Below are 15,521 nucleotides of genomic sequence, written 5' to 3' on the forward strand. Positions count from 1 at the left end.
GGGGGAAAAAAAATTCATCATCTTATAATGAACACAGTTTTGGGAATTTATGTAACTGAAAAAATGGGAACACTGCGTGTTGACATTGTTTGTTTACAGGAGACCACATTGAGGGGTCTTGAAAGATTCTTTTAGATCAATTGGGATTTCACTTAATAGCATGTACTTCGCAAGGGACTAGGACTCGGGGAGTGGCAATCTCCGCCCAAGGAAGAACGATATCAGCTAAAAAATGTCTTTCCGATAAGTTTGGCCGGTGGGTAATCGTGGAGTGCCAAGCACAAGGATTTAATTTTACGCTTTGTTCAGTGTACGGACCGACTGTGGATGACCCTGCAATGTTTAATCATGTAAATATGCAATTAGCTAATTGGCCCCTACTGATTATTATGTGTGGGGATTTTAATATCAATGGCTTAAATGGATTGTGGAGGGGGTTCCAACTAAATTTTTAGGTCGGAAAAAGAAAAGCCATAGGGCTTTAGTTCAATTGATGGATGATAATGGGCTTACAGATGTGTGGGAACAGCTAAAACCTCCAGGGGTGGGTAGTACATATTATTCAGCACCACATAGGGCCGTAGCACGTTTAGATTACTTTATGGTCTCCCCATCTTTTCTTTCCCTTTGTAAAATTCAAAAGTTTCCACGAGTTGTCTCCGACCATAACCCCTTGGTGGTAGAGATTCAAAATGTAGTCAGGAAATGAGTTGGTCGTTTGAACTAGTGGCTTAAGGATTTTCTTGAAGTTAATAGGGGGAGTGCTCGGTTTGGGGTAGTGTGGGATGCCTTGAAGGCTGGCATTAGGGGAAAAACCATGAGCTACTCTTTGAAATGGAATAAGATGGAAAAAATGGTGATGGAGGCCATACAAAGAATAATTAGGGATTTGGAAGAAGAACTGGTTAAGGCAATTGGCTCCAGCCTTAATAGAGATGAGATTGCGCAGAAACTTGCACTAGCAAAGGCTGCGGCTGGGGACACTATGGCTGCTAAAGCAGCAGGTACATTTTTGGCCTGGAAACAAGCTCACCATGAACTTATTGAACAAGTCGGACGAATTTTGGCTGTAAGGACAAGACAGAGAGCTACCAGGGGGGACATCTTGGAGATTAAATCATTAGATGGGCGGTTGTTACCACCCCTAAGGATATTTGTAATGTATTTCATGGGTATTATCAAAACTTATAGAGCAAGAATAAGGCTGGGATACTAAAGAGGTAAGGAATTATTTAGAGCTGGTTCCTGTTGAGACATTCTCTACAGAAGATTTAATGGCCATGGAGGCTAGCTTTACAGTTGAAGAGATCCAGGCAGCAATTAAAGATATACCATCCGGCAAGGCGGTTGGGCCGGATCTAATTCCGTTAGAATTTTATAAAACGTTTTTTTCATTTTTGGGGGAAGATTTGTGTTATGTAATGTGCCAGGTCCAGAGTGGACAAACACCTCCACAGTCATGGGGAGAAGCCAGCATGGTCATTTTTTTAAAGAAAGGCAAACCCTCTAATGATCCTGGCTCTTACAGGTCAATTAGCCTAATGAACAGTGACGCAAAGATCTATTAAAAAATCCTAGCCAATCGCCGCAGTACCATTATAGGGAAGGTGATTTCACCTCATCAGCATGGGTTTATCCCTGGTAGGGGTACGGCGGAACATATCAGGAGAGTCTGTACCCTGTTTGACAGCACTTCAGTCACACGAGACCCTATGGCGCTTATACTGCTTGATGCAGAGAAAGCGTTTGATAGGGTCTCGTGGGGCTTTCGCTGGTCTGTATTGGAGAATGTAAATATTGGCAAGGGGTGCATAAAGGCAATACAGGGGTTGTATAGGAATCCTAAGATTCGACTTAGGGTGATGGGAGGACAGAGTGAGCCAATAGATATTAAGCGGGGAACTAGGTAGGGGTGCCCTTGCTCTCCCCTCCTTTTTGCTTTTTATATTGATCCCTTTATCAGGAGAATTGAGCTGAACAGAGGCATTTCCCCAATACGGCACACCGGCTTTGAGACAAAGGTTTTGGGTTATGCAGACGACTTGGCAATTACGTCCGCAAACCCTTCTGTAGCTCTAGCTGAAATAGAACATGAAGCGGAATGCTTTGGGGCAGTCTCTGGTTATAGACTTAATCGCGGGAAGACACAAATCGTGGTTAATGATAAGATTAACCTGGTAGACCCAAGAGTGACTGACTCGGCTACTTATCTAGGAGTTATTATAACTTCGGAATTAACCAAAGTTGTCCAAAAGAATCTAGTCCCAGTGACCCAGAAATCAAAGAGAGACCTTGACAGGATGAATAATTTACATCTTACGATTGTGGGAAGATGTAATATCATTAAAATGTTATTCCTCCCAAAATGTTTATATTTGTTCAGAACAATACCCTTGAAGTTTGATAATTTCTGGTTTAAAGAAATGGAGAGAATGATAAATCGGTTCATTTGGGCTCAAGGGAAGACGAGAAGGGCAATTAAATATATGTCCCTTCCTAGGGAGAGAGGGGGTTGGGCAGTACCCGTCTTAAGAGCATATTATTGGGCAGCGGTGTTACAATATATCCGTGGGTTACTGAGTGGCAAGATCACCGACCGGTGGAGGGACGACGATGCTATACCAGATGTTTATGAGCTAATTTTAAATGGTGAGGCCCGTAATTGGCTTTTACGGTATAGCGAGGCCAGTTATTATAAAAAAGTTAAATTTAAGACTTTGGGAGCAGCTATAACGGTTTGGACTACTATTAGGAAAAAGCTGGGACTGGGTAGAATGAACTATTACACTCCTTTATTTATGAATCCATCCTTACCTGAATTTTTTAGTGATGGTGTTATGAGGTGGTGGGATGGTTTGGGTGTTAAAACAATTGGTGACATCACTGACCCCAATGTCATTATTACCTTTGAAAGAGCGCAAATCTTGTTTAATTTGGAGCACAGGGAATTTTTTTAATTCTTACAGATCCGGTCGGCCCTTGTAAGGAAAAAAGGGGGATCAAGAGCTTTCGGCAGAGACACAGTTATGGAAAGGGTGCAAGACCCTGATGGGTGTTCTATTACGCAGCTTTATAGTGAGTTAACCCCTTGAGTGCCCGCCCCTTTCCCCACCCTGTGCCGGCCGTTGCATTAGAAGGCGGGGTTTATGACGAGCTGGTCTCGTCATGGGCACAGCGCAACCGCGGCCCATGACGAGACCAGCTCGTCATGGGCACTCAAGAGGTTAAACCAACATCAGAATGACGATCTGGAAAATATTTCCGAAAAATGGCGGGGGAAGCTGAACATTGAAGGGAGCGAGTTCATAGCCTCACTAAAGCTAGGTTGTACGGTTTTAAAGGTGGCCAATCTTCAAGCTCAACATTTTAAAACTATTGTTGAAATTTATTTCACCCGAGCAAGAATAGCTCAATGGGGTGGGACTCAGGGCACTTGTTGTCCACGCTGTCACAGCGATGAGGCTGACACGGTTCATATGTTCGCCTCTTGTCCCATACTGGATCCCTTGAAAAGGGCGATAGAGCATTTTATGGGAAAGACTTTAAGGATCCAAATAAGCTTAACCAATGAACTAATGGTTTTAGGTGTGGCTAGGGATGGAGTTCAAGTAGTTCATCGTGAGTTTATATTTCTCGCCATGGTTGTCGTTAGGATCTGCCTGGCATCCGCATGGAAGGCCTCTAATCCTCCTACTTTTCAACAATGGATGTCACAGCTTTTAGCCATACATAGTTTGGAAAAGGGCTTATATGAGAAGAAAGGGTGGAAAGCCAGGAAGCTGGGGAAACTGATCTGGGCCCCAGTAAGAGATTGGAAGACCAGATCGGAGAGATCCTAGCTATAACTCCTGGGTTCAGAATTCAGGATTTGTTTTGACTTCGACAGCAGGCTTGTCTTTTTTGGGGGTGGGTTTATTGAGTAATACAAATGTAATGATTTGTTGTTTGCTTGCTCGTTTGTCGGTTTGGATGGTTTTGATAATGGCTAGGTTAATTCCTTTCTTTTTCTTATTAGTGTGTAATGTAATATGAGTTCCTGTTTCTCTTTGTTGTTTTTTTCTTCTTTTCCTTAGGATATATTGGCAAGAAAACTTGTATAATATTGTATTTCTTTTTGTAATGATGAATTAATAATTGATGGTGATTAATAAAAAAAAAAAAAAAAGAGAGCAGAGTGCTGTCCTACTGGACCACCAGGGATGAGGTGTAGGCAGGAGCCTGTGGGTGGAGGCGAGCCTCAAACACTTACCAGAGCAGAGGTCTCAGGGTCTCAGAGGGCAGCACTTACTGGTGGAGCTGCAGGGGGGAGAGCAGTCACTCTGACGAGGTCAGTGTCTAGCTCCTAGAGACAGATTTGTTTATAATGAGTGTGATGGATACAACCTTACTTTAATGTTTATAGCAATGGATATGCCAAATATGATTAAAACCTCACATTATTCTTTTCCAGAGCAACAGCCTTCGGTATCCTGAACGGTCTCTGTAAGTTTGCGGCCATCCTTGGAAACTCCATATTTGCTTCATTTGTTGGGATAACCAAAGTAGTTCCCATTTTGTTGGCTTCGACTGCCATGGTGGGTGGAGGCTTGCTTGCCCTGCGACTACCAGAAACTCGAGAACAGGTTCTGATGTGATCAGTCATGGAAGAGAAGAGCCACTTGCAGAAAATCAAACACCTACATTGAAGCTGATCCACCTCAGACATGGAGATTTAACAACATGGGTCGGAATTCAGCAGTGCCACAGCCTATGTCTAACAGTATTCATGTGACCAGTTCAGGCCTTCTTGAACCAACACTCCACAAAAAGAAACCGGCGGCTGCAGCTTTCAGATCTTTGCAGATTGAGCAATTTCATTTGAAAGTTATGTTTTGCAAGTTATTGGGACTCTTCTAATAGCTCCTCACATTTGTACTACTTCTAGCCATGTGTAACGAAGAGAAGAGCGCGAAACTCAGTAGTCGTGCTGTACATCGTTTTCACTTTCTGGATGCATTAACCTAAGTCCGTGTATCTCAGTTCACTGTGCAACAGGTTCAATTATCAGAAAATAGAGAAAAATTATGATTGTCACACCAAATCATGCTTCATTTCCAAATCATGCTTCTGTTCAGTTTTTCCTCCTATTGTGCAACATCATATTGTTTTTCATTTTCAACTTGACTGGAGGAAATTGGCGTTCATTCATTTCAGTACTTCTCATATGTAAATATTATGCAGTGTAAATAGAAAACTGTTTAATCTGGTCTCCTAAAGTTACCTGCAAGGATTTACCAGCATTTTAGCCATATTTATTAGGGGAATTGTGTAAGAGCTCACCATAAAGGCACTGGCAGTAACCTAAGCACAGCTGCTAACACAAAAACTTAGAGCCATGATCTTGTGTTTTAACCTAGGAAGACATTTTCGGAAACCTAAGGTGCGTTTTAACATTTACTTGGTTTCTGTTTAAGTAGGCCAATCATCCTTTTAATAATGGATAGAATTACTAACAATTTGTTCACTCACAGGGTGAAACTTTCTTTTTACTGAATGATAATGGCAGTATATATGTAGAATACAAACATCGTATCCCAGATCAGCATAATTGGCACGAGGTTCAATGTGTAACAATACAGCACTGTTCACCATTAAAATCAGGTTTCACATTTAGATTACTGTTTAACACATTTTGTTATCGATTATTCCCGATTTTTAAATTACTCTGTGTAATACCTCAACTCAGGACATTCAGGTAATGTGAAATATTTTTCAGTTTAGGCAACATTTCTAAAGAATAGAGGTTGTTGAACTATTCACCTAAGGACTTTTACCTGATCTTTTTGGAGGTCACTTGAACTATCTTGGGTCACACAGCTTGGTCATTTCCATCAACAACAAAGTACAAAACAACACATTATTTATAACATTTCAGCATTCACCCGAAGAGTAGTCATTAACTTAAAATTAGAATTTTGTTGATCTTGACTTTTGCCATTTTCGTAAAGCTTAGTTTTAAAATGTGCCCACTTCTCCAGGACCAAAAAAGAAGCTTTTTGGAGAAACCACCCCAAGAAACCTGCTTACTTGTGCAAGACTGTTTTGGTCAAAACACTTTTTGGCAATCGTCTGAACTTCAGGAGTTTTCAAACTCTGTGACAATGGCCAAAATATTGTTTAACGCACACTTAATTAAAAACAGATCTGAATGCAGACGTTGTGCAATTTCTTTGCCATTTTGCAGGAATATCTACTGAAAAAACCCTACTAATTCTCAGTGGAAGTTAGCACATTTGGTAACCCTTGAACATATCTGAGAATTAAGTAATTTTTATTAAAAAATTATAATGGATGTAACCTGACTTCATTTTTTAACATAAAATAAACCACTAATGTTTACCCAAATCACCTTTTTATTCCACTATAATATATTTGACCCTGAAGTAGAATGTTGATGAAAAACAATTTTTGCGGAACCTTTAGCTATTATCTTACGTTTTGTTTTGTTCATTTTTAAGCATCCAGAGCTGCACATAATAAGCACACATTTTAAATTGTATGTTTTAAACTTCCTAACTGCTTCTAATGTTTTCAATTAGGTGAAATATCTAGGTGAAGGGCATTTTTGCTGGAGGAGGTTTCTTAAGAGCAAAATGTTATTCTTGCCACTCACATGCCACACATATTCTCTTTAGGCATTCTAGTTCTAGTGCATTTAACAGTTAAATAGCTCCTCCTATTGAAATTATACTGTGATTTGCACATGTCTCTATTTCACTACCTGCATATTTGTCCATTGGGAAAACAACAGATTATTCTGCTTCTGCAGCAGTGGTTTGGATGAAAAATGTTTCCTGTAATTTATCAAATCTCGCACAGTCTATGTGAAGGAAAACGGCTAACACAAGACATTTGTGAGGATCGGCTTGCACTGAACAGCTAACCCATTTCTTCTTCATTCTCATTTTTAAATATTGTAATAACGTGATATCACTTGATCACTTGATGCAACCCACTGAGGAACTAGTGCTGTCCACATCTTGTCGGACAATACACTTTTCGTAAAGGTCTGCACTATGCTATGAAGCTCCACACATCAAACCTTAATATTTAGAAAGGTACGAGTATATTTAAATATATATATTTTTAACCAGAGCTTTTCAAGTATTATTTGCGAAATGCACAATTACCATTGCATAAATAGGAATACTCCTCCAAAAAGAGCAGTTTGGGTAATTTGAAATATCAATCTACAATTTTTAACTACAACTGCAACGTCAAGTGTTCTATTTGAAGGGATCACTACAGCTGTGTACTGTTATGTGGCTGTGATATATATCCCTGACAGGAGCATGGAAGGCTGTCAGAGAGCACCAATAAAAATGCAGAGTTAGCGTTTGTTTATTGACCCAGATATTTTAATTTCATATATGTAATTAGAGAAAAAATAAATCTTTTCCTCCATCTGCCGATATTTAGACCTCCATTTTCTATGTTTAAAAACACCAAGACCCTCAATAGACTTTAATATGAAATGATTTGATATATAAGTTATATGTATTCTTTGTTTGGTAGATACCTACATCGGATAAGCTCACACAATGTGTACTTTTGATATAGGAGAACATGTGGGTTATTAAAATTCCAAACACTTTTTCTCTAGTAGTATACACAAAAAGAAACAGGTCAGATGGTTTTTGGCCTCAAAGTATGAATCAAACTCATTGAGTGAAGTGGGAGTGATTAATACATCAAATCACTATGATCCAAAACCACAAAATATTTTTTGTAGTCCTATTTTATTCTCACAATTTCTTAACAATCATTATCCCATCATGTTATTGATGATTGCAGATGGTACCCCACTTACAAGTCCCTCAATGTTTCACAGAATGCTGCAAGACCTTGTATGGGGAAAAGGGGATCATCGAATCGGATCATGGACAATGAGATTGAATTCTAAGGGTGATTCCATCTCCTTGTGCATGGTTATTTCATGCACAAATGGAGGTTGTATGTTGGCCATCGTTGCCAGTTCCCCAGCTCAAATGTCTCAAAGGAAGGGCAGTGCATGAGAGAGGTATTGAGGTCATGTAGGACACATACAAACCTGAAATTGTCAACTGATAGGGTAGGTAGCTTTATTGTACCTGCTGTACTGTAGAAGAATGCAATTGGAAGTTAAAACTTTATACAATGGTCTTCAATTATTCCACTTGTCTTCTATTTGAACACAGAGCAACAATAAACACCTGAGAGCATTTTGTTCGAAGCATTATTTATTTATTCATTCAGTCATTTCGAAGTTCTAAAGCACTGTGTGTCTCTTTCCATGTGCTTTTGAGAGCTTAATAAAAAAATGAAAATGTAGTAAAGGTGGTATGATTAGAACAGAGCACTACTGGATGTGTGAGTGACCATGTATTAGGTACCTGGATTGTAACCCTTCTCCTGTGCTGGGTTCAGTTAGAAGCAAACATGAGCAGGTTCGTTTTTAAGAGCTCCCTGAACCGCCTGCAGTAAGCTGCAGATTGTAAGATTGTGTTAGGGTGTTCCGGATACTTGGGCCTTTGGTACTCTGTGATTTGCCTTCAAGATGCATCATTTGGCATGGCTGTTCATTAATCCAGTGGAAGGACACTGAAGGAAGACCCTTGGTTATAGCAGAGGAAGGTAGCAGAATGGAAGGGCATACATGGCCTCTGCCCCAGTATTCATAATGTGTGGTTCATAAGACATTACATTTGATTCTGATATTGCTTGAGAGTCAATGGAATGCATTTGGGCGAGTATTGATTTCATCCGAATAATCAGGTTGAAGCACGGTCTGGCTGCCTGACCCTGTAAAAATCAAAATCGTTTATGCTGATTGCAACCTGCTAGGCAATGAATAACATAAAAAATGCTTATCCATGCGCTTCAGTGTCCTACAATGGATTTAATGATAGCCATGCACTAGTGCTAGCATGTACCTCAGAGAACATCTCGTATGAATACTACAAGGAAACAAAGAACATGTCACATATTATAAACTACTCCTATGACACAGAGTCTACAGATCTTTTACAATGAGGGTTTGCTTTTAAAGACAAAATAAGCGATTGCAGCGTATAGTTATTACAAAGAAGATTTCGGTGCGTGAAATTTCTTTAATTCTGGGACCTCATCAGAAAAATAGTACACTAATAAGTTTATTAGAGAATGGTAGATCTGTGATTTGTAAATTACTTTGAGTGTCAAGTATTAAAAGAGCTTTCTGGAAATTAACCTGACACCATTTGAAATGAATAGGCCTACCTGAAATACAAAGCACAAATCCCTCTATGGGGTCCAAACTTTGCATTGGGTGCTTGATCAGTGCTTAATTTGTGACAGAGAGTGCCGTGTCCGAAGCTCTGCTCAGAGGTCGGCGGCTGGAACAATTAAACGCCAGCACACCAAATACCAAGCCTGGTTGTCTTTAATCCACTTCCAGACACTCCCTGCTCCATAATCTTACTCTTACAGGCTCCTGTTTTCACCCTTGGTGACAGTTTTGCAGTTTTTCTTTTCCTCGTTCTTTCCCCTTTGTGTGTTTTTCCCTCTCATACACTCAGTCAATATCTCATGCAGGAAAGTAAGTGTCGGTCCCCAAAAATAAGTGCTGGTGCCTCCACCGGCAACCACCGGCTCAAAATAAGCACTGTTCTTGATAAAGATTTAGCCGGAACCAATAGTAATTCCCACAGGATGTCAGTTTTCAAAAACAGTGTTTTAAAATAAAGATTCAGTTCTACAGGTCAATAATGTACAGGAACATCTCTGTAACATAAGCCTGTATTAACTTTGTAATTCATATATAGGGTAATGTACATCCAGGTATACATTATAAGAATGTCATAAGCCACTGAGGAGTTCAATGACCATAAATACCTATGAGGCCAAAGGCTGAGTGACGTTTTAAGGATTTGGAGCTCTGCAGTGGCTTGCTATATCTTTACAAAGTATCTAGTTTGCAGTGCATTATATAAAAAAATAACTAAGCAAAAGCAAACATATTAAAGCACACCATGTTTTATTGAAACATGGCTTGATGTATTGTTATTTGATCCCTGCAGGCCAAAAGTGGAACTGTACCTGCTGGAATATCACTACTAACATGTAATAATTTATTACAATCAACTAGTAATGCAATTTTCTTGCTTGTGTGATCTAATTAGAAAAAGATGTCGGGCATCTTATAGTCTACAACAAATACTAACTGATTAGATCACTCTTTAACTGCATTGCAAAAAGTTGTAACCCCGCCTAACTTTTGCCCACTTTCAAAAGAATCTCATAATTATAAAATACAAAGCGAGCACATTCGTGAGATACCATGTCTTTTGTTGTGGTCATTTCCATGATGCCCTATATCTGTAGCATAAGACAAATATTCCACCTCCACGCATCCCAAAACAATGTTTTAGCTCCAGACTTGGGAGCATATTTTCAATGAAATGGAGCTGCAAGCAATTTTGCTGTGCCGAACTGCATCATTTAAAAAATGCAGGGATGCTCTGTATTTACAGGAATAAGGCACACACCTTTGCTCTCCCCTGCCCCTGCACTAAAACAGCAAATGTGCTCCAACACAGGCCCCCCTACACCATGGTGCAGGGATGCCTGCATTTCAGGGATGATTGTGTTTGTTCAGGAAGGACAATTATGTGTGTTGCAGAAAAATGAGGAGAAATAAAAGTATTTCTCTTTGTTGTGCCATTTTAACGACTCCCCTGGAAAGGTTTTAGTGTTTTGTGCTGCCTCATATTTACCAATCCCTGAAAATCTGGGGCACAGTCAGAAAGCCATGGGTGTTGCATGGGAACACCCACAGAGACACCCAGGACACGCCCCTTTAACGCAGAAAACTGCGTGAAAGAGGGTCATACTTACAAGGCCGTGTAAAACCACTCAAAGTGGCTTTGCATGACCTTGTAAATATCGGCCGCACACAGCAACATTCAAGCATCCAAAAAAGTGACGCTCCAGTGGTGCTAGGGGTATGTAAATATGCCCCCAGGTTTCCATAAGGCACTTAGGGGCATATGTATCAAACGATTTTGTATTCGCAAACGCTGCGATTCGCAAAAAAACAGCGTTTGCGAATACAAAATCGCAAAATGAGATGTATGAGCCATTTTAGTATCGCATTATTAAGGAAACGCTAATTTTGCGATTTCTTAATTTAGTGTAAGCATTTAAGGAATCGCAAATTGCGATTCCTTAAATGCTATGTAACACGCACCCAAGTAGTGCGATTTCTCCTTAAAAAATCGCAAATTACCACCAACTTCAAGTTGGTGGTAATTTGCGATTTCTTTGAAAAATGCACTTTTTGTAATTTTTCAAACTGCCATGTGGCGCACATACATGCCCTTAGGGCATGTATGTGCGCCATATGTGCACACATGCTAATTTCAGGGGTGCATCAGGGTGTCATCATGACACCCTTGCACCTTTGAAATTATTCTCAATTTGCGATTAGCAAATTGCAATTCGCAATTTGAGAATGACTTCCCATTCAGTGCTATGGGCCTCCTGGCCCATAGGAATGAATAGGAAGGTATTCCTTAATTGCGATTTCGCAATTTGCTTATCGCAATTAAGGAATATTAAGAATTCGCGAATTTTTAAATACTTCCCGTTTTGCAATTCTCAAATAGCGATTCTCAAAAAATCGCTATTTGAGATTCGCAAATGGAGATTTTGATACATATGCCCCTAGGTTCCAGATTTACTAATGTTTTTTGTCTGTGGTAAAGCGACACAAAATGCATGGAGAGTGTCAGAAGGAATTTACTTTTCCGCGCTAAGTGTGCTTTGTGCTGGAAACGTGACCTTCTCAGAGTACTAAATCCACTTAACACTGCTTATTGTCAAGGTGGTATTTTTGGGGGGTGAATCACAGCAAACACCCATAGGTTTTAACGCAAAGTCTAACTTTCTCGAATAGTCTGACCAGGCTTTACTTCAATCTCTGACTGGAAGCAGTTGCAAACAAAGGGGAAGTAATAATTTCCTCCAGAAACCAATGCATTGTATGTGTGCTGTGATGTGTGCTGCGATGCACCGCACTCATCCTATGAACTGGACTTATATGAGATTTTCTATGCATAATAATTTGTAGTGGAAGGATATGTTTCCAGTACTAATCCTCCACAGAACAGTGCACCATGGTGAAAGGCTGTGCATAATGCAAAGCAGTTGGTTTGTTGTATTGTACACTGACGCAAAGGATTACACCAGCAGTATGCCAATAGATATGGCTTTGGCTGTGTTTTGCCCTTTCCCTCTAGGCAGTGCAGCAAATTCGGATGCTGCTCTGTGTTTCATGAAATCTCAGTAAACCTGGTGCCAAATGTCAGCTTGAAAATCGGTCTCTCATGAAATAGCATCTTTTCCACCTTTTTTTTCTGAGTTGATGTCCATCAAATGGTGATGCAAGTGATGGACTCTTTGTGATTTACAATTCTTAATAAAATGATTATATTTTAGAAGAAACTGTTTCTTTACACACTATGCCCAGTGCTGAGATTTAAATGTAGATAAATAATACATCTCATAACTTTTTTTTAAAAGTGTCTGCTAATATTTTTAGGGTGCACAAAAAGCAAGTAAAATATGGCCTACAAATTGTTTCATTTTTATGTAAGAGGTAAGATTTACTATATGTTAGTCAAATAATGTCTCATCGTAAATGTATTGGGTGTTTCACTGTACATAATATTATGCATAGTGCATATTAAAATATATATTTATTTAGGTGTGAACGCTAGCTCAGTGTGTGTGAACTGGCCAATTTCAATTCTTGTTTTTTTGTACCTTCCTATTTTGTCTTTGTCTTGTAAAAATGAGATGTCCTGGTCGACCAATGTTTTATGCTATGTCTGTCACATTAAAGTTCGTGAATACACAATGTGTTTATTTCTCGATACTGTCTTTATTTCAAAATATGTGTAAACCTAGGGGCTTATTTATGAGCCCTTGCGTCACTTTTACACCGCCGATGAATAACTTTTTGACGCCTGTGGCATAAAAAATGTGCCATGTTGCGCCCCATTTATGAAGTGACGTATCTAGGAAGATGTATCACTTTGTAAAAGCCTGCGCCACATTATACCTGCACCAGGTATAATATATGCAGGGTGGGTGTTCCCCCGCAAAAAGCCTTGTAGAAGTGGTGCATTGAAATATATAAGATTTCATTGTGCCACCTCTAGGATACCATTGTGTCAATTTCTTATGCCTGCCTCACAGCAGGCGTAAGAATGATGCAGTCTCTTTCACATGGGGCTTGCCCCATGTGAAAGGACACACTGCTAGAGTTGCTTCTGTTTTCAGACACACTCCAGCAATTTGTTGGTTTTGCACCAACAGAGTATCTGTCATTGACATGATGCGTCATACAGTAGATATGACGCATCCATCATGTCACAAGGAGAGTGCACTGAGAAGTGACACATCGATGGTTTCAGCCAGCGATGCGTCGCTTCTCATACATAAAGCCCCTCATATTTTCGCTAGAAAACAGAGCTCTTTTCAAATTCGTAATCAGCTAATTTTATCAGTGAGAGAACTGACCGAACTATAAAGGTCTGAGATTCTTTCAATATTTCCAGCAGTATTTTGATCCCAAAGTGTTGTATTCCTGAACTTTCCTTAATGGGTGGAGTGCTCTTCAAATGGAGGAGACTGATCCTCTAAAAAAAGGGCCCTTTTCCTCTCAATGGCTGGGAGGCTGAGCTACAAACACTGGAAGCCCCTAAAAGCAGGCCTTCGTCGCATTTTAACACGAAGCACCACACAAATTTAAAAAACCCCAAAAGAAGCCATGCCAGTACTTCTTGCTATGTGCCTTTAAATTCTATTTAACTTTTAAGCGGGGCTATTGTACAAGAAAAACGAGTCACAATAATTACGTTTATGAAAACAGCTCGCAACAAAAATAATTAGATGACAATAATGTGTCTGCTGCTCAAAAGTATTGTGCTATCTATTAATATATTTCGTAGCACAAACACTGAAAATCATTTATCAGGAACTGCATTTTTTCTGTGTCGCCATTTTTTAAATCTCTGACCCCCTATATAGACCCTTATTTGAATGTCCTATGCCCCAACCCGCATAGCATCCAACCTTGGTTCTTCTGCCCTGTCTTCAAAAAGACAATAACTGGTTTGTCATGTTCCCACCCCCAGGACAGACTCATAACCTGTACCCACCAAACTGTCCCATATTTGATAGCCCTTCTCTGTAATCTCAAAGTTGATCGATTACACCTGGGTATTTTCCGCCAGCAGAAAGAGAGGAGGTACACAACCCCTGACTGCGTGGAGTTAATGAGACTTTAAATAAAGTAATCCTGCTCAAAAACGTCAACATTCCTAAAAGACCATGGGCATACTTATAAGCATCTATCGCCATGAGAACGTCACTTTTTACGATGCTCCTGTGGCGAAAGGGGATTTGCCTTATTTAAAAGGCAGCATTAAGCCACTTAACGTGGCTTAATACTGTATAGTAAATAAGGCCCCCTTTCACACTATGCTTGGCGTGAAAGGTGTGGGCAATGGGTGTTGCTGTGGGCCTTCCACTGCAACACCCATTGATTCTGACGCTGCCCCCTATTTACAAGGGAGGCGTAAATACGAGGCTGTGCCATAATTAGGACCAGGGAAAACCTGGTCTTACCCTGGCCCAATGAGGAGAAATGTTTCATTTCTCCTCGTTTTTGTTGTTTTCAAGTGTGCTGTGTTGTGCAGCACACATGGAAACAGCAAAAGGCCAATAATTGTTTATGTACAGCAAGGTCCCATTTGTGCACATAAACAATCATTTTAGAAAAAGGCCGTTGTGCAAATTCTATGTGTGCTGCATTAAGCAGCACACATAGACGTTTCAAAACGACATTTCCCCTACACGCAGACACTCTTGCACTATGGTGCAAGGGTGCCTGCGTTGGTGCTAGGCTGCTAAGTTGAGCTCCAGTGCTAGGGGAAATGCAGGGCTGCACCATTTTCTTGTAAATATGGTGCAGCCCTGCGTTTCTGAAGTGGCGGAGTAAGGCGTTAAGCAAGGAAGGCCTACGCCTCGCTCCGCCATTTCCCTTGTAATTATGCCCCCATCTGCGCATGTGTACACTGTTCTGAGTCCTGAGACAGGATAAGCTAGCCTGTTAAAAATTAGAAAGGAAATGGCACAGCTTTTATTCAGCAGAGGACAAGCAACATTTAAAGTCCGTGGTAAATAACTATAAAAAAAAATGTGTGCACAATGCAAAGAGGAATCCTATGCAAAGGCCATCCTTGAGGCTTCAAACACTACAAAAAAGATTTTTGATATCGCTTGTGAGCTATCCGATCCAGACTGCATTAAGCAGGCTAATACGCCGGACCTTATGGACTGTACTAGTGATCTGGAATGCTTTGGAACTATGTCTGAGGACGATTTCAGGGAGGTAACAATGCCAAACTCTTGGGGTTATTTATTAAATCCACTACCGCCTGAAACCTGAACAAAAT

General features: G+C 40.2%; 1 protein-coding gene across 1 annotated transcript in view; it reads left to right on the forward strand.

Moving 5' to 3' along the window:
• Nucleotides 1–12,920, forward strand: part of SV2B (synaptic vesicle glycoprotein 2B) — a 701,510-nt gene extending 688,590 nt beyond the window's left edge. Inside the window, exon 13 of the mRNA XM_085644488.1 lies at nucleotides 4,451–12,920. Coding sequence (XP_085500614.1) covers nucleotides 4,451–4,634 — 184 coding nt within the window. The 3' untranslated portion in view covers nucleotides 4,635–12,920. The remainder of the gene's footprint in view (nucleotides 1–4,450) is intronic.
• The last annotated feature ends 2,601 nt before the right edge of the window (nucleotides 12,921–15,521 follow it).

The sequence above is a fragment of the Triturus cristatus genome, chromosome 3_1 (genome assembly GCF_964204655.1).
Source record: "Triturus cristatus chromosome 3_1, aTriCri1.1, whole genome shotgun sequence".
In the NCBI taxonomy this organism is placed as follows: Eukaryota; Metazoa; Chordata; class Amphibia; order Caudata; family Salamandridae; genus Triturus; species Triturus cristatus.